Source organism: Tiliqua scincoides, chromosome 7 (assembly GCF_035046505.1).
Source record: "Tiliqua scincoides isolate rTilSci1 chromosome 7, rTilSci1.hap2, whole genome shotgun sequence".
NCBI classification, from domain to species: domain Eukaryota; kingdom Metazoa; phylum Chordata; class Lepidosauria; order Squamata; family Scincidae; genus Tiliqua; species Tiliqua scincoides.
The window spans coordinates 40,572,080-40,591,348 of record NC_089827.1 but is presented as its reverse complement, the minus strand read 5'-3'; the positions used below and the strand labels follow the sequence as shown (position 1 = coordinate 40,591,348).

Below are 19,269 nucleotides of genomic sequence, written 5' to 3'. Positions count from 1 at the left end.
CACAGACTTTATCCATACAATTGCACTTCTACAAGACAAACCAAAGCCACCAGATACAGAAGTTCTTTTCCTAGCTGCTGGGAACAGGGCATTCCACATCCCTTGTTCCACCCCCTGCAAGTCTGAGTTTTCTTCCTTAAAAATGATCTCATCTCAATAATCAACAGCAATATCTTGCAAACTCTGCTCTTAAGTGCTGATCAGACTGTAATCAAAAAGGACCACACAGTAAGAAGATGAAGGTTTGTGTATCTTTATTGTACTCCAGGTTTCAGAAGTTAGGTCCATGAATCCTCAGTTTTCCTCTGGTGGTGAGTACAGGTGGTGTCCAGCAAATCTAAAAGAAAAAGGGGGGGGGGAAACTTAGAAGGACCTCAGAAAAAGAAAGGAACTAAGTGAGGCCTATTACTACATAAGAACATAAGAACAGCCCCACTGGATCAGGCCATAGGCCCATCTAGTCCAGCTTCCTGTATCTCACAGCAGCCCACCAAATGCCCCAGGGAGCACACCAGATAACAAGGACCTCATCCTGGTGCCCTCCCTTGCATCTGGCCTTCTGACATAACCCATTTCTAAAATCAGGAGGTTGCACATACACATAATGGCTTGTAACCCGTAATGGATTTTTCCACCAGAAACTTGTCCAATCCCCTTTTAAAGGCGTCCAGGCCAGATGCCATCACCACATCCTGTGGCAAGGAGTTCTACAGACCAACCACACGCTGAGTAAAGGAATATTTTCTTTTGTCTGTAATAACCCTCCCAACACTCAATTTTAGTGGATGTCTGAGGCTGGATCTATGTAAGGTAACAGAACACATGGCTACTACTTCAGACTGCAGGTGGAAGATCACATGTTCTGGAGGCTGTATGCCCTCTGTGTTGAAAGAAAAACAATGCCCCAAAACAAAACCTCAACCTCAAGTAGAAAACTACTACTTGGTTTAGGTCTGAATCCTTTGGCCTAAGAACTGCCTTTGATAGCTATTCTTTGTTGGCAAGGAGCTCTGTAGCACAATGTGGGCTCTGCTTCAGCTTAGATGGTGGACAACGGAGAGAGGAGGAGAATTCACTGCCAGCCTCTCTCCCTTGACAGCCCAATGTTATCCTTCTTCTCCCCTCCCCCCCAACTGTTGCTGCCATGCCGAAAACAGGCGTGCTGTATCTGGTGGGAAGGGATGGATGATCTGGAGGCTTTGGAAAGGAAAGGGGATTTAAATCCCCTCCATAAGACTCCCACTCTGCAATGGGTCTCCTTGGACCTGTGCCAGTGATTTCACTGGTGCAGGTCCAAGGAGAGAAAGGGGGTGGGGAGGCTAACCACATAGGGGATAGGAACTGGAGTGTGGTATTGCCACTGGATCCACTCTTTCCTGCAGCTTCCCAGCCCTGTTCCCCCCTCCCTGCCCAGTTTCACCCCTCCCACCCTGTTCTGCCCTCCTCCCACCTCCCCTCACTGGGTTACTTGCTCCAGCAGGTGGCCAACTGTTTGGTGAAATGCATGGGAAAGCCACTGGACCACACTTTACTGTCAAGCACCCACTGTCACAAGTGGAATGTGCATTCTGTGGGTGGTGGGGTCCAATAGGATTGAGCTGAAAACTGCACCCATGAAGAGGAGACATGATTGACCGCATCTTCCTCTGCCTGTTGCTTTACAGTATGTTATAGCATGAAGCAACCTTACACAGTTTTTTTAGGAGGACTTACATTTCTGGTTTTATGTAGCTCATGTTTTGGTGAAGACCGTCAAGGGATTTCATGTCCTCCTCGGACAGATGGAAATTGAACATCTGAGGGGAGAGGATCAGTTGTCACTATGTTGTCACTATCAGTTGTCACTGTCAGTTTTCATGTCTGTTCCAGGTAAGATGGTGGAATGCCTCATCAAAGATAAAATCTTAAAATACATAGACGAACAGGCCTTGCTGAGGGAGAATCAGCATGGCTTCTGTAAGGGTAAGTCTTGCCTCACGAACCTTTTAGAATTCTTTGAAAAGGTCAACAGGCATGTGGATGCGGGAGAACCCGTGGACATTATATATCTGGACTTTCAGAAGGCGTTTGACACGGTCCCTCACCAAAGGCTGCTGAGGAAGCTCCACAGTCAGGGAATTAGAGGGCAGGTCCTCTCCTGGATTAGGAACTGGTTGAGGTCCAGGAAGCAGAGAGTGGGTGTCAATGGGCAGTTTTCACAATGGAGAGAGGTGAAAAGCGGTGTGTCCCAAGGGGTTGTAATTCTTGTTTATCTACTCACATTCTTGCAGCTAGGAACTGCTAGCCACTTCTCCGTTACTGACTTAGTTTGGTTCAGGCTCCACATGCTAACCTAGGCCTAACATGTACATATTCATGACAGGCTGGTAATGATAATATTGTTGAATGATCCTGCAGCAACTGTTACCCTGCATGTGCTCAATCTTGTCTGATCTTGGAAGCTAAGCAATGTCAGGCCTGGTTAGTACTTGGATGGGAGACTGCCTGGGAATACTGGGTGCTGTAGGCTTATACCATAGTCTTTCGAGACTGAAGGTTGCCAACCATTTTGTCAAAGAATAAGACCTGGGAAGAAAGCAGGCTGACCAAGAAGAGTAGTTCCTAGTGGTTAGTGCACACGCACCCCTTCCTGCTCCCCGTTCTCCCTTTACTGGAACAGTAGCTCAACAGGGGAGTAAAGTTGGCAAACCAAACAAAATTAATTAATTTCCTGATTGCCTCTCGCTAGAAACAGCCCTAGCACTTGCATTTGACCAAGGAATCCTTGTCTCCTCCTAAACCTAACTGGAGAATCAGTGGATGTGATTCCATGTACCAGCATTAGGTCTCCATGGCAGAATACATCAGGTTGCCTGTGTGCTTGGGGTTAAAAAGCCATAGATTGATAATGTAATCAAGTTACTTGAGTGAAGTGGGACTTTGTTGATCAAATGGATGCAGTAACCATTAACACCCAGCAGATGAAGCTAGGATGCTGCTCAAGACCAATGCCCACAGAAATACCTCCCCCCCCCCACTCCACCCCACTCCTTTAGATTTGCCTGCTCAATGGCAGAGGCAGGTTATCTAGGCTGAATAGCTTCTGCATTCAGGCAATTTCACCTCTACATGTAGTTGGAGGACATGTTGGCAACCTTCAGTCTCGAGATGAGGGAAGGCCCTGGAAGTTACAAGTTGTATGTAGCCATTATGCTGAACCAAAATATTTTAGTTGCAAATACATCTCACAAAGAAGACTCATGAGAGAGAGCATTTGGGATATCAGAATTTATATGAATCAAATGTTATGTTATGTCAGAGAGAAATATGTATGTTAGCATGTTCACAAGCACAGTTGCTAAGAAGAGTTTAGATCCATTTTACCCAGAAGCCTTAGAGGAAGGACTACAAGCTGGGAGTCCTCAAGGAAAAGTCTGTTAGGAAGGAATCAAGGATACTTCCCCTAATTGGTCTTTTATAAGAACAAAAATTAAATGAGAAGTATAATAAGTAAAGGAAATGGGTAAATAAGTTAGTAAATAATTTAGGGAATAAATGAATATTAGTTTGGAAATAGAGAATATAGGGAATATCAAATGAACTCTGTGTCACCCTTCAGAGTCAGAGCTAGCCTAACACAGAGAGGTCCCAGATAGATAAACAGAGGTAGTTAATTGCTTAAGCAATAAACCAATTTGACACAATCAAGATAATAGCAATTTGTTGTCAGGCTAACTAGGTAAGATTTATAGATTCAAGCTGAAGCTTCAAAGAATCCCCCCCTCTTCATTTGCAATTCTAAGACAGTATTAAGCAGTGAAAGGAAAAACACACACAGAAGAGCATATTGGATTACTTTAAAAAACCAAAAGACATTGTTAAACCAAAATAAAGTTTAAAATAATGTATTTACAGAGAAGCAGTGTAACATCTAAGAGTTAGGCTGCAGAAGAAAAGCTTACATTTAGACAAGAGGGAGCCTTTTATGATCTCTAAGACGGTAGCAAGATTAGCCAGAGCAATAACAGTAGATAGAGAGTGACAGATTCTGCTATCAGCAGAAGTGTTTTGTTTGGGTAAAAGTTGTAAAATAATTAGTAGAAGAGATTAGAGGTCAACAGAAGCCACATGAAATCAACAAGTGAAAATGCAGCTTCTGAACAGTGATTCAGACGCTCCAGCACCAAATAGGGACTATAAAAGCTGTTCTAAAGTCATTTAAAAGAAAGAGTAGCACATAGAATGTTTTGTTTGTAAACTCAGAAGTTAGCAAGTATATTCTTTGCTGAATATTAGTTAAATTAATAAGGGAAAACAAAGTTAAAAGGATTTAAGTCTGCCTTAGAGTGAGGCTTGCAAAATAAAGGCAGTACAGCTAATGTGGAATGTGGAATTCTTATCTAAGCAGGAATATTTCAAATTTGACAACTAACTAAAATGCCCAGACTTTCCTAGGCGCCAGAATAGATAGCGAATTTAAGAATATTTCTAGTAGTAAGAATAATTAATCTTGGTAGGCACAGACTCATTAACAGGGAGTCTGTTCAAACTCAAAGTTGACAGAACAGATATGAAACTAGTGAAGACTACATATCAAATTGGCAGAATCCAATAAGGAAGCCTCAGGAATGTGGGATAAAGAGGCCTCCAGGTAGAGATTTCTCTTGAAAATGCAACTTAGAGAAGAGATTTTATAGGAATCAGAAATTTCTATATAACTTCTTGTAGGAAAAAGTTACAAAATAATTAAAATTAGATTAGAAGAGAGAATAAATTGGTGGTTAAAATAAGTATAAACACCATTAAAATAAGAGCATAATTAGAGAAACAGGAACAATTAGGAAAATTAAGATAGAGGCACACTGCCCCCTTTTGAAATAGTATTGACATTACAGAAAGGGGAGGAGTTCTCCAAAATGGCGAATACAGTAACCTGAGATATTTAATGTATGCTCCAGATATGGCAATAGCCAATGAAAATCCCCATATCCGATATCATAGGGTCTAACAAATATGATTGGAGTTTTCTCGAGACAAAGAACCTACAGGTATATATGGTCACACCCAGAAGGGAATGTTGCTTTTTCTCTGGGACACTGAGAGACCACAGCTCTCTGTGTTCCCCATTTTGAACCACCGAGAGAAGCCCATTGCTGGCAATGAATAAGGACTTGGAAATCACCACAATTTCAGTCTGCTGAGTTTGTTTTGAACCCTAAAGACACCGTGCAACAGAGAGACTATGGTATCGCGCTCTGAAAGGTGGTTTTGGAACAGTGTCTAGTGTGGCTGAAAAGGCCAATTCGGGAGTGACAATCCCTTCCACACTGGGAGCAAGTGCAGTCTGTCCCTGGTCTGTCTCCCTGGCTATGGGCCTTCCTTCTTTGCCTCTTTGCCTCAGACTGTTGGCCAAGTGTCTCTTCAAACTGGGAAAGGCCATGCTGCACAGCCTGCCTCCAAGTGGGCTGCTCAGAGGCCAGGGTTTCCCACTTGTTGAGGTCCACTCCTAAGGCCTTCAGATCCCTTTTGCAGATGTACTTGTGCAAGTTGGAGGACAATGGCATTTCAAACAGATAAAGGCTGCTGAACCTGCACAGGAGCTCCTGGGAAGTATCAAAAAATAAGGCAAAAAGGGCAAAATAATTAGGGGGAAAACGGAATTAATCACAGCTGCCTTACAAAAATGTAGCAAACAAGGAAAAATGATAGAAGCATTTAGAAGCACATCTGCCTGTTATGCTAGTTTGCTATATGCAGGAGCTTTTCGAATTGGGTGGACTCAAAAATACAAACCCTCCCATCCATAGTCTGAAACGGTACAGTGTATAATTCTACCATCTCATTCTGCACAATGACTCACCACCTGATGATTAATAAATCCCGGTACACCTTCTGGGGTTGAAGCCATTGGAACAGACATAGCTGCCCTGTTCTCTGTTCATTGCCTTTACCTGCATGTTTTCTTCTATTCGCTTTTTGGTGAAGGACTTCACAAGGACCACCAGGCCACGCTGCAACTGGTGGCGCAGAGCCACGAGAGCTGGAGTTTGCTTGTACTTCTTGGCAATAGCAACCAACACAGGGTCTTCAAGCAAAACAGGACTATTTTGGTCTATCCTGTAAAAGAGTCACATAGAAAGAGGAAGCATTTCTGGGATATTAAAAAAAAACAAAACCCAAATTAACACAGTGTTTGCCCAATGCATCAAGACAGCCTGTGGATTTTGAATTGAATTGCTAATTGGGGTCACTGTGCACGGTGCACAATGGATGGAAGCAGGCTTGGCTGCCCTGGTGAACGGTCTGCACTGAGGACTAGACGAGAGGAGCAGGTCCTTGTCCCAACCACAGTGTCCTTCTAGGTTGGTAGGCAAGGCTGGGGCTTGGAAGCATTTCTGGGATATGAAAAAAAAAGATCACCTAAATTAATGCAGTATTTGCCCAATGCATCAAGACAGCCTGTGGATTTTGAATTGAATTGCTAATTGGGGTCAAAATGGTGCAAAATGAATGGAAGCAGGCTTGGTTGCCCTGTTGGATGGTCTCTGCTGAGGACTAGGCAGGGGGAGAATGTCATTGTTCACCCTGCTGAACCTCTGAGCAGCTTTTGAAACCACCAACCATGGTGTCCTTCTGGGTTAGGCAAGTCTGGGGCTTTACAGTGGCTTCTGTCCTTCCTGGCTGATGATCAGTGCTACTCAGGGTCACCACTGACCCTGGCTTTGTCATGCAGGATGCCCCAGGGTTACATTCTGTCCTCTATACTATTTAACATCCACATAACACAGCCGCCTCCGGTGCCCTTCGGGAGAAAAGCGGAATATAAATCGAATAAATAAATAAATAAATAAAACTGCAGGGAGAGTTTTATCTCTTCCTCTGTTGTCAGGAGGCAGTGATTGCTGGGGCTTCATTTGTCTAGCTAAGGCTGTTGCACCAGCTGCAGCCAAACTTGACTTGAATTAACCACATAGATCCATGCTTGGATTATTTCAAGGCCCAACTTCAAGCTTCCCTTGAAGGCTGTTTGGAAACTGCAGCTGGTGCAGAATGTGTCATTCTGTGTAATGGCCTCGACTCAGCAGTTTGATTCTAGCAGCTACACCAGATGCCAGTTTGTTTCAATTCAAGGTGCCAGTCTGGACCTTTAAAGCCATTTATATTTGGGACTGAGGTATCTAAAGGACTGTCTTCTTCTGTACCAACCAGCTCATCCTCTATGTTAACCAGAGGGGGCCCTATTGTGTGTACTGACCCTGATTTATGCCAGGTTGACAGCCTGTGGTATACTTGGCAGGGGGTCCAGGGGGTACCTCCAGGCACCTCTCTAGGTGGTACAGTGGCAAGGAACAACAGCCACAAAGGGCAGGGTCTTCTCTTTAGTGGCACCTCAGCACTGGAAGCCCCTCCTGTCAGAGGAAGCACCCTTCCTGTTTAAAAGAAACAGTGAGAGGAGAGCACACTGGGAATGCTCCTAGCATGCTCTGTTCTTTCTCTTTATGGAAGGACAAGATGGTGATCTGGCGCTCCAGGTCAGGTAAGAAGCTTGGCTCCCCACTTTTACTTAACCACTTGGTTGCTTTCCACAGCAGCTGGTTCCATGGGGAAACCAAGAAGGTGGTAAGAGCAACTTTTTCTTCTCCCCGTCCCTCCAGCAGCACTGGAGGAAGAAGTGTACTGTAGCTTGCCTAATCCTCTCAAGTTAGCGGGAAGGGGAACGGAGCACTGACTGAAGTAGCTCTATCAGTTGGAGGGCCAGAGGGAGGCAGTGAGAAGATTTGGGATGTGGTGGGACACCTCTGACGCATTTGCTGCTGCCTTTGAACTCGCCCCTCAGTGCAAGACTCTCATCATGGGCAGGCTGGCTTTGCAACCATCTGGCTTCTTCTCTTACCATCTTTTGTCCCTCTGGGTTCCCAGGACACTGTATGCTTCAAGGAGGATGTTGTTGGATTTGCAGAAGTTCAGCATCTTGCTCTGGTTCTGATAAATGTGGCATTCAACCTGCAGCATTCCCAGCCCCCAACACAAACCAACAACTTCAGATGGTTTGAATAAGAATACAAGACAGGTACCTCAACAGGATACAAAGAAAAACACACAACCACATTGCCAGGTGTTAAGGCATTCAACAAAGTTACACTTTTTAATGTTTGTGGCGGGAGGATTATGTATTCAAATTACCATCTTAAATACTGAGCAAGAGAGACCAATGGTCTGACTCATCACAAGGTATCTTTGCACACCTTCAGAAAACCATTGTGTAAGTGCACTGGAGAGCTCTGGTACAACATACCCACATGACATGATCAAACAACCTGTATTACAGGATTGCTTGTTCCCGATTAACTCACGCTCAGTTCAGTCCTCCCCCCCCCCCGCTGGTGCAGCTGTGCTGAAAAAGCATGTGCTGTATCATGCAGGGGGGAGGGGTGAAGTGGGGGGCTTTGGAGGACCCTAAGCCTCTTGCACCACAATGGGTCTCCTCAGACCTGCACCAGCGACTTTGCTGGCACAAGTCCGAGGAGAGAAAAGGGACTGCTGCTGGAGGGGATGAGATCTGGCAAGCGCCATCGCCACCAGAGCCACCCCTCCGCAGCCTCCCTGCCCCATTCCTCCTCCTCCCCCAAAATTTTACCCCCTCCCCACTCAGTTCTGCCCTCTCCCATCCCCATCTCACCTCCCCTGCTAGCATACCTGCTCTAGTGGGTGGCCAGTGGTCTGGAGATGCACACAGGAAGGCGCTGGCAGTTCACTACTTGGCACATTGCCAGACTGTGCTTTACAGCTGCTTTTCAGCAGCCAGTGCTGGCAGAACACGCGTTCCGCCATGGAGCATTCGCAAAGGATTGGACTGTTTGGTTCCAACCAGTAACATGTGTGCAACTCAAGTCTGAATTTGGTTTACATGACCGACTAAGGACATGGTAACTATTGAACAGACCGTCCTACTGTTGCCCTTTGCCTGCTTCCAACTTCAAGCAACTTCTGCCTGGCATTGACCTTCCTGCTAAGCCAACCATCCAGACCTGAAATAAAGAACTTTCAGCAGCAGTTTGCAAGGAACAAAAATCCATAAAAGGCAGGCAGGTTTCACCTGGTTTATGACAGGCTTGTATTTCAGTCCTGGCTTGTTCAGGATCATTTCCATCAGCTTCAGGTTGAAATTGGACACTCCAATAGATTTGACCAAGCCTGCATCTTTGCATGCCTCCATTGCCTGAGAAAGAAAACATGGCATGTATTGTAACCCTTAGAATGGAAGACACGCGTGCAAGTGTGACTTCTAGTAGGAATGTCTCATTCCATACCATCTATGGCCTAGCCTTTCAACAAGCCAGACAGATTAATCTCTGTGGGGCAAGGGCATCCTCTAGACCAGTGATTTTCAACCTTTTTCATCTCGTGCCACACTGACAAGGCACTAGAATTGTCAAGGCATACTATCAGGTTTTTGACAATTGACAAGGCACACCATGCTGCCAGTGGGGGGCTCACATCCCCATTGACCCTACGAATAAATGATCTTCCCCCAAATTCCTGGGGCACACCTGTGGACCACTCGCGGCACACTAGTGTGCCACGGCACAGTGGTTGAAAATGGCTGCTCTAGACCAGCATTCAGGGCAACGCTGATTCCCTCCCCACTGTGAGCAGTGCTTATTGTTCCAATGCACCGCTCACTAGAAGTCCCTCTGACCACTATTGCGCGACTGCCTCTGCAGTCGCATCTGCCAGAAATCCAAGAAAAAGCCGGATGGGACAGTGGGCTACAGACATGACTACCCAGAGCGTCGTGCAACGGTGGTCAAAGGGGCTTTTGGGGAGCTGCATGGTGGAGCAATAAGCACTGGTCTAACTGGGGACCGTTTTCATGCTACGCAGCAATCGCGTGTTTGGGGTTTGCTGCTCTAGACAGGGGCAAGGCCGACAACGGCCAACTCTATTGCTTTGGGCAAGTCCACCCCGAGACAGAGATGTAGCAGGCAGCCTCTTCTGTGCCTGCATATTTTCTGCTCATAGGGGTCTTTTGAATGAAAGTATTTTTTGCAGAGCACTGAGGTGTCCCAGCAGGCCATCCAGGAATTTCCTGCTCTGTACATATTTCTAGCTTAAAACTGTTACCAAGCAAACATTGTTCTTAAAAACAAACTTTTACAGAACACTTGCAGTATATTGAGTACTGAATCTTAATCCTTATTTCACTCATCCTTGTAACAACCCTGTAGGGCTAATGTTTCCAGTTTGCAGACTGGAAGAGAAAAATGAGATTTACTGACAGGTCCAAGGCCATGCAAATGAGGGGTTTTCCACTGACAATAGCAAGGATTGGTGTTCCAAGCATGGGCTATGATAAATTGGAGGGGCCTCCTCAAGGTGTGGATCTCACAGCTTCCAAGTACTTACTTCCCATGTTTGACGAAGATCGACATTGTCAAAAATTAATTTTTTATCTTCCCCAAAAGGTAATAAATCTGCTCCAGGCTGGAAAGGAAAAGGGAAATGAAGCTTAGACCTAAATGTGCTGTACAAGTTATCTCTGACTACTTACCCCTTCAGTACCTAGTACCCAATAAAACAATGGGAGCTTTTCTCCTAGGGCAGGGGTCGGCAACCTTAAACACTCAAAGAGCCATTTGGACCCATTTTCCAGAAGAAAAAAAACCTCAGGAGCCACAAAACCCTGTTGACAACTAAAATGAAGATAATACTACATATATAGTTTTTTTTTCACCTCTATGCTCTTATAGGTCCCATTTTTATAATGTAGCCCCCTCTTGTAACTTTTAGTTAGCTTTGTCATACATTCTTGTCCTGTGTTTTCAGACGCCTGGTCCTCTATGGTGTTTTGCCTGATACCAAGGCCATTCTCTGCCTGGAGAATTAGGCCCCCTTTAAGCAAATTAGCTCCCCTTCTTTCCCCCAACAAATTATCCTAGTTCTGCCCTGCAGTCCTGCTGGACCCCACCTCCAGGGTAGCTCGCCTGTTCAACCTGCAGAGGTCCTCTCTCCTGCCAGTAGCCTCCTGCCACTACAGCAGACCCTGGGTCCTCAGCAGGTCTTGGGCACAGCAGCCACACACCAAACTCCAGTGTCTCCAGCAGTCCATTAGTCACAAAGTCAGTCAGAGCATCCAGGGCAAAGTCCAAAGTTAATAAGCCAAGTCACAGTCCAAGATCAGATTCCAAAGTCAGTCAGCCAAATCAGTCAGAGTATCCAAGTCAAAGTCAATAAGCCAAGCCAGCCAGCCTCCTCTCCAACCTGCACTCCTTCTACAACCCACACCCCCTTCCTCAGGTGCTCCTTATATCCCTGAGGGCCCTATTGCCTTCAAGTGGCTGCAGCTGTGCAGCACACTCTGCTGGATGCCCAGGCCTTACCCTTAAAGGGGCCACTGCTGACACCACATCTACCTCCTCACCAGATCTTCCAGGATTCCAATACATATGGCAGTTATGACATCTGCTTATCTTACATGGATACTAAAGAACTCCCCCCACCTTCCAGAGGCACCCTGCTGGAAGGAAAAAAGGACACAGACTCCAGAGGTGGGGAAGAGAAGAAGCCAGAGCTGGGGGGCGGAAGGTGGGGGGGCAGCCACAGGCCAGCTTCTGCCCTGCCCTGCCCTGCCCTGCCCACCCTCCCTCCCTCACTCAGGCTGCAACCCTCTCCACACTATCCTGGGAGTAAGCCCCATTGACTACAATGGGACTTCTGAGCAGACAAGTTGGTTGGAGCTCTCAGGCTGCAGTCCTCTCCACACTTTAATGGGAGGAAGCCTCACTGACTACTTGTGAGTAGACCTGCATAGGAGGGGGCTGAAGCTACAGCCCTCCACACCTTCCTGGGAGGAAGCCCCACTGACTACAGCGGGGCTTACTTGTGAGTAGACCTGCACAAGAGGAGGCTGAGGATACAGCCCTCCACACCTTCCTGGGAGTAGTCCAGGGACTACATCGGGGCTTACTCTGGAACAGACCTGTTCGGGCTCCCACTCACCCGTCCTTGCGCTTGGCCTTGAGCAGGCTTCAAGGCTGCCATCCCAGGCACCCTTTCCTGGGAGTAAGCTTCATCCTCTGTAATGGGGCTTACAATTGAGTAGACACGCAGGATGTCTCCTGCTGTGGAGGAAAAGCCTCTCCTTGCACTGAGTGGGGACCTGCTCAGGGAAAGGCAGGCTGCAAGAGCTCCCATGGCTGAGGAGGAAGGCGGCTCAGGATTGACTGGTGGTCAGCCAGTGAAGGGCCCTGAGCCATTCCAACAGATAAACCCAGGAGCCTGCTGGATGCTGATTGGCTGAGCCTGCTGGAGAGTTGGGGAAGGGAAAAACAGGGACCTTAAGCCTGCAGAGCAGGCAAAATTGAAAAGAGAAACCAATGGGGGGCAGGTGGGGGTGAAGGGAGAGGAGGGCAGTGAGCTCAGGGGGTGGAGGGAAGCAGCCTGCCCTCCCAACACAGGTGCCTCCTGTTACCCCCTTTGCCACTCTCACCGGGAGGAGCCGCAGCAGACAGCTGAAAGAGCCACATGTGGCTCTAGAGCAGCAGGTTGCCGACCCCTGTCCTAGGGGAAATAGCATTCACAGTGGGGGGACAGGCCAAGCTAGAACAGAACCACTGTGAGTGCAAAGGCTTAAGGTTGGCCACTGCCATGGTCCAAATCCAAAACAAACACCCCCCTCTGATTTATGTTCAATAAACCAACCACATAGGCCCCAATCACAAAATAGATGACTTCTTTAGAATAGATGAGTTCTTTAGTTTAGCCCTCCCAATAGTGATGGAACGAGAGAAAGCATCGTGGGACTGAGACAGGATGACATCCCAAATCACAGTACAGACCACTTGTACATTTTTATTCATCCAAAAGGACAACACTCCTACTTTATTAAAAAAAAAATCTTAGTTACAATGTCAAAATCAGTATTTTCTTTTAAACCATTTTCTGGTAAGCCCCTTTTTCTTTCTGTACCCCACAGTGCACATTTCCTTTGCTCTGGCCACAAGTCTGTAGCCCCGTCTCAGTTTCTGCCCCCCCCAATTTGTCTATCTACAGTGCACCCTCATCTCTGTTACCCCTTTTTTCCTTTCTCTATCCCAGGGGTGCCCAAACCCCGGCCCTGGGGCCACTTGCGGCCCTCAAGGACTCCCAATGCAGCCCTCAGGGAGCCCCCGGTCTCCAATGTGTCTCTGGCCCTCCAGAGATTTGCTGGAGCCCATACTGGCCTGACGCAACTGCTCTCAGCATGAGGGCGACTGTTTGACCTCTCGCAGGAGCTGTGGGATGAGGGCTCCCTCCACTGCTTGCTGTTTCACATCTGTGATGCAGTAGCGGCAGCAAAGGAAAGGCCAGTATTGCTTTGTGCAAGGCCTTTTATAGGCCTTGAGCTATTACAAGACCTTCATTCATTAATAGAAGTTCATCATTAATATATACATTTATGTAAACATATGTAAATTTATTCAAATTTTAAATGTAAATTAATTCTTTTTTCCTCCCGGCCCCCAACACAGTGTCAGAGAGACGATGTGGCCCTCCTGCCAAAATCTTTGGACACCCTTGCTCTATCCCAAAGTTCCAGGCCTGATTGAGGACAGAATGGTTGGCTGCACAACCTGGTGCCAGTCCACATATACTACTGAATCCAATCATAGAAAGCACATATACTCACACAATCTATAACTGATATTGTATTTTTTCCAATTTAGAAAAAAGTAATGTAAATTTCCAAAGAGAAATGGGAAAAGGTCACAACCAAAGAGTATTTCCCTCAGCCAATGGAAAGGGGCCATAGCTCAGTGGTAGGGCACATGCTTTAGGTGTAGAAAGCCCAGTTCCAAGCCCTGGCATTCCAGGTTAGGAGAGACTCTTGTTGGAGACATGGGAGAGCTGCTGCCAGGCAGCAAAAATGGAGCTGAGCTATCTGGACCAATGATCCGATTCAATTGGAGGCAGCTTCATATGTCCCTGTTTGGCTTGACAATCATTTCTTCTCGTAGGGAACTCTGGGAACTGTGACAGGGCAAAGCTTCTTCACTTTCCGACTCTCTACCAGTCTGCAGTTCCCACAATCCCTTCTGAGAAGCCATGACAAGCAAACCAATAGATGTTTTCAGTGTAGAATCCCACTGGGGCTTTTCCTATGTAACACCTTGTCTGTTTTGGTCCACTACAATATTTTGCTAGCACTTGCATAACAGCATCAAGAAACATTTACCTTTAGAGAATAAGGGTTGTGGATGAGGAACAGATCCATATAGTCAAACTGGAGTTTCTTCAGGGATTGTTCTAAGCACGTGCGGACGAGCTCAGGATGGTGGAAGGTACTCCAAAGCTGTCAACAATTCACACGTGTTTATGTTTTCTCACAAACATAGAGTTTTACAGGCTTCAAGGGGGCCATTCGGTTCTGCCCTGTGATGAGGCAGGATTCCCCGTGCACTCCAAAATTGCAGTAGAGTAATATTTTGTTGAGTAAACACTTGATTAGCACAGCAAGTTGCAGTGGGCTGGTATTTTAATTGCGATTGTATGTGTCAGTCAGGCCTTTACCCACACTGGTCTTTCCTCCAGTTCTGGTACGGGCAGGGTGGTAACAATGGATGACACCACAGAACAAAACAGTTGGCTTCCCACCACTTAAACAGCCGCCACTGACCCCGACCTTCCTCTTCCTGGACAAATTGTTGCCTGTTTGATAACTTCCTTTCCACTCCTGGATCCCGCACAAGCACCCGAGTCTTACCTTCAGACCTCTGCTTGGCCTTGTCTCTCCTTACTTATCTGCTCTCACATTCTGCTATGCTCCTACCTGTGACCTTCATACCTCTAGGTCCACCGCCCCATCCGTCTGAAGTTCCCCTGCTTCTCAAAGGCTCTGCTCCTTTCTCTTGCTACCCCTGATGCCTGGAATTCCCTTCCCGATCACCTGAAGGATCCCCTCTCTCGTCTTTCCTTCAAATCCCTCCTCAAAACCCACCTTTTCCATGAAGTCTTTGGCACTACTCCTTAGCCCCTCAACTTTAATGCAAGTAATGCCCCCATCCTATCCCTGCCACAGCATAGCAAGCAGCCACACCAACAAAGTGGGGGGTGGCACCAGAAGGTAAACTGGAGATAAGTGAAAAACTTTGACTGGAAGTAGCTTGGCGCACTGGCGGTGTGTATGTGGGTCACCAGCCATTCACTAGCCGTTCAGAAGCTGTCACTGCAGCTCCATGCTAGCGGCCCAGTCTGCCCACTGACAGAATGCAAGTTCCATCAGCAGAAGGCCTGGGCCATAGTCTGAACATATATACCTGAAATAACTGCCTATTTTCCCCCATCTGCCCTGGCACCTCTCTCGTCCCCTTCTTCTGTAGTCTCCCTCATGTCTGTGGTAGATTAGGCGTTCCCAAAGTAGGGACCTATCTGCATTTTTATTCTAAAGTGCCATGTACCCTAAAGACACGGTACAAATCAGAAATAATAATTAAAAATAAATTATAAAATCCAGTTGCATTAAGAACATTCAAATTAATTTACCTTTCCAGTGTAGAAAACATCTTCCCTTTTCAGGGTTCCATCAGCAATTTTTGCATGGACAGCTCGTCCAACCTGCTCCTCAGTTTCATATACATATGCACCATCAATGTGGCGGAAGCCAACCTCCAGGGCTATTTTTGTAGCCTCTTCACACATCTTTTTCTGATCCTGCAAGTTAAAAAGGTAAAAAATGCCAGTCAATATGCCAGGGAGGGCAGGCGGCAGGTGGTCCTGTGGGCAGGCGAGCTGGAAGTGGAAGGCAGGGTGTGTTCCCAGGTAGCCCGGGGCAGCTCTTTGTGCCAGCTCTTTAAGTGGCGCAGATCCCTTGGGGCTGTTGCAGTGTAACACAGGGTAAGGAGAATAATTTTCCCTTGCCTCAGAACGGGCCAAAGTCAGCTCCAAACATGCACTGGATACAGCGCAGGCCCGCTGGCCTGCCTGTTCCAGCACAAGTTAGGATTGCACTGTTAGTTCCTTTTCATTGGCACAGCCACAGATGAAACTGCCAGCATGGAAGTCAATAAGCAATATTTTAATTTCAGAATGTCAGGATGAAAATGACAAAGTGATATTTTAAGTCAGCAGAATTTGGGTCGTAAGCAAGACCCCAAATATAGAAAAGTTGCTTTCCTTTCCTTCAGCTTTGCTAATCAGTAACTATAAAGTAAATACCAAAGATGAAGTATGTGACTGTTGACTATTTTGTATTTACTCTGACTATGTGCCAGGAAAGGACTGTGTCCTTTTAGGTGACAGGCTGCACAACAGCAGCATGGCTGGGTTGAGGAAATACTAAATGAGTATTTTTAAGTCCCTCATCAATCATACATCAAAAGCATTCAAATGAGACTAGCCTACTTTTTATAGGAAATAATTACTTTAAACTCTTCAGTACATTGAAACGCAGATCTTTTTCTTGACTTGCAGCACATTGGACATTCTCTCACCCAATGTAGTTTTGGATTATAGTGTAACAGATTTCCTGATTGAGCTGATGGAGGCAGTCCCAGAACTGGTGTTGGATATCTACATTATTAATCCTAGGAGACATCTATGCAATTACATGGTTCTTTTGGCCACTATAGGCCTGTCTCAATGCCTAGACATTTGCCCTAAAAACAGAGGCGCAGAAGCTGGAAGAGTTTTTCAGCGATTGTCAGTTGCTTTAGTGAAGCACCTGATTTAGAAAAATCACCAACCACCAACTTTTACCAGTGCATGCCGATCTCCCTCATCTATCAATTGGTAGGCTTAAATCCAGGAAGGCTTCTCTGGCACTTGCACAATATCTGCATAATAATTTCATCATCAGTGCCCAGTGGAAAGTCAAATGGGCAGACGAATGCCCAGAAACAGGTAGATATATAGATGATCCTACACTTAAGGTGCCAGGTTTCGACTTGCACCTTACATTTGTACCTTACATGGGGTTTGTCAGGATTCAGTGTTTAAATAGGGGTTAGTATCTACCCCACAGTGTGATTGCGGGTTCCCCCGCCAAACTATATACCACACTGTGTCTGGCTGCAAACTGAGGGCGTATACTGGCCCATGGTCTGACTTTTTCAACGAAGGTAACTCTGTCCTTGAATGGCTGGATAAACTGGACATTGATATTTGATCTAGTTTTATATGCCATATGCTAAATAAATAAATGTTAACTGCACAGCAAAGATAGGGCTCCATGCAGTCCCTGTAATTTTTACAGGGAATACTGGCAGTGACAGTGTTTATATTGAAGATGGGCCCTCTTATACGGGAGACCAAATACGGCATCTGGTTTTCTAGGAATTGGGGGCAATGAAACAGTTGGGGCAACCGCTACAGCACAAACAGCAGAATACTTGCAACAAATCCAACAGTTTACACATTAGAGCCCATGCTCTGGCAGTGACGGTGGCACAGGAATACATTTCTCCATCACCACTGCATCTGCACCATTCAGAGTGATCATCGAGTTCAGCTTCTTCTTAGTTCCCAGTGCAACGAGAACATCCTAAGAGGAAAGAGTCATTCTCTAGTTCTTGTTTTAAGATCTTTTGGTATTTGTGGGCAGTGAAGGGCAAGCTGCCCCCAATTGTGAAGTGGGGGGGAGGGAGGGGAGAGAGAGAGAGAAAACTTTCCTCCAAGAGCAAAACCCAGCCACAAGTAGATATGCCTGCAGGTTATATTGGGTGAGGTAGGGACAAAGATTGAAGGTTCCTTCTCACCACTCTGCGTCACACCCCATCCCCAGGTCACACTTAGAAAAAGCCAAGCACAACAGCTCTAAGGAAGTGCTTAGAGTATCCATTTGGCTTGGAGCCCTTTCTTTCCATGCCTAGAGTATCACTTTCCTCTAATCTCTACAGCAATGGGCAGCCCAATCCTGAGCTGCCTGGGGTGCCCAGGCTCGGAGGCACTGAGGAGGGCTGCCGCCAAATCCAGCACCTCCCGTGCTACCACAGGAGGTGCCTCAGGAGAAGGGGACATTTGCCCCCTTCCCCGAGTAAGGTAAGCAGCCCCGCGCACAGCCCTACACGAGCGCCCTGGATCCTGTGGATATCCTCCTCCCGCCCACCCACCCGGCACGACTCCTTCCACCCTCTCTCCGCCCCCTGCTAGCCTCCCCCCTCCCTGGAACGCCTCCTCCCTGCCCCCACCCCGCCCTGCCCCACCTACTGTTCTGCAGCTTGGCAGACCGGGAGACTGCCAAGCCGCGGGAGCTGGGCAACCGCCTGGCGCTAGCCCAGCACCGGCTGCGCTGGGCTAGCATGTGCGGGAGCCCAGCAGTGAGCCCCACGAATGTGCCTTACGGCACAGGATTGGGCTCTAAAGCATTTATAAGCAACACACTGCCCAGTGCATCAGACATGTTGGTTCAAAGGTTGGAACACTGTTGAGGAACGTGTTTCTTGTTAAAATAAAACAGGATCAGAAATGTATGTGAGAGACTAATTACACTTTAGAAGTGCTATCTTGGGGTGGTGAGAGGGAGAAAAAAAGTCTGAAGCCACAGATCAAGTAGGGGAGAGGGACATGTAAACAGTAGCCTGCTCTGTTTCACCCCTCCCCCCAGCTTTATAAATTTATGGAATGCTGCCTAATATTTTGGATGCTTAGCAACTGTGGCTCATACACTATAGACGAGTATCTACGGTATGTGGCTTGATTGAGTAGAAAGTGGCTTCTTATGTTCTACTAGTTAATGATTGGCCTGGGGTGGGTGTAAGACCTCCTTTGTGATATTTAAGCATCCCCTCCCCAAAACACACACACACACACACACACTACAATCCTTCATAATGGTGGGCATTTTTCTAGCAATGCATATAGTTAACAACAGCGAGAATCTTACTTACAGAATCACCGCAATAGGTACCAAATCCAAGTACTGGAATTTTATTTCCATCATTCATTGTAAGGACGTGATCTTTGCCAAATGCCATCTCTTTCAAGTTTAAAGGATTGCTCAGTAGAGGCTGAAACTTGGACAAGGTCCTGTGAAAGTAGCTGCTCCAGAGAGAAGAACCAGCATTTGAGCGTGTTAGTGAGCGTGAGCGAGGAATGGCTACACTTTCATTCCAGAAAAAAAAAAAACATGTAGGCGGGGAAATAGCATATCTCGTGCCAGAACATTATCAACATTATGCAACACTACCAGTGTGAGTCCAGTCTCTGACTTAGCCCAAGCAAGACTATATATTGAACTAACAAATGCTTGACATACTAGAAGCAAGCTTGCAAATTATTCACTCTCTCTTCAGGCTCTCATTCAACACAGAAAAT

The 19,269-nt window shown here is 46.6% G+C and overlaps 1 protein-coding gene across 2 annotated transcripts; it reads right to left on the bottom strand.

Moving 5' to 3' along the window:
- Positions 1-239: 239 nt before the first annotated feature.
- On the bottom strand, positions 240-19,050 carry LOC136657022 (aldo-keto reductase family 1 member C3-like). 2 transcript variants are annotated; one of them, XM_066633592.1, is made up of 9 exons: positions 18,843-19,050; positions 15,502-15,669; positions 14,195-14,311; positions 10,387-10,464; positions 9,077-9,199; positions 7,874-7,983; positions 5,931-6,096; positions 1,714-1,796; positions 240-337 (listed from the first exon to the last, which is right to left on the bottom strand). In XM_066633592.1, the coding sequence occupies exons 1-9, from the start codon at positions 18,927-18,929 to the stop codon at positions 295-297; spliced, it is 975 nt and encodes a 324-aa protein (XP_066489689.1). In that variant the 5' UTR covers positions 18,930-19,050; the 3' UTR covers positions 240-294. The 2 variants fall into 2 exon arrangements, with proteins under 2 accessions (XP_066489689.1, XP_066489690.1); XM_066633593.1 differs by lacking the exon at positions 14,195-14,311.
- Positions 19,051-19,269: the final 219 nt, after the last annotated feature.

What these genes read in the sequence shown, in the direction of transcription:
- LOC136657022 (XM_066633592.1), bottom strand. Translation starts at nt 18,929, where the DNA reads ATGGCATTTGGCAAAGATCACGTCCTTACAATGAATGATGGAAATAAA. An exon ending in ACAAGCCTGTCATAAACCAG is followed by an intron (nt 7,984 to 9,076) that starts GTGAAACCTGCC and finishes GGAATGCTGCAG; the next exon opens with GTTGAATGCCACATTTATCA. An exon ending in GAATAGAAGAAAACATGCAG is followed by an intron (nt 1,797 to 5,930) that starts GTAAAGGCAATG and finishes CTCTCCCCTCAG; the next exon opens with ATGTTCAATTTCCATCTGTC.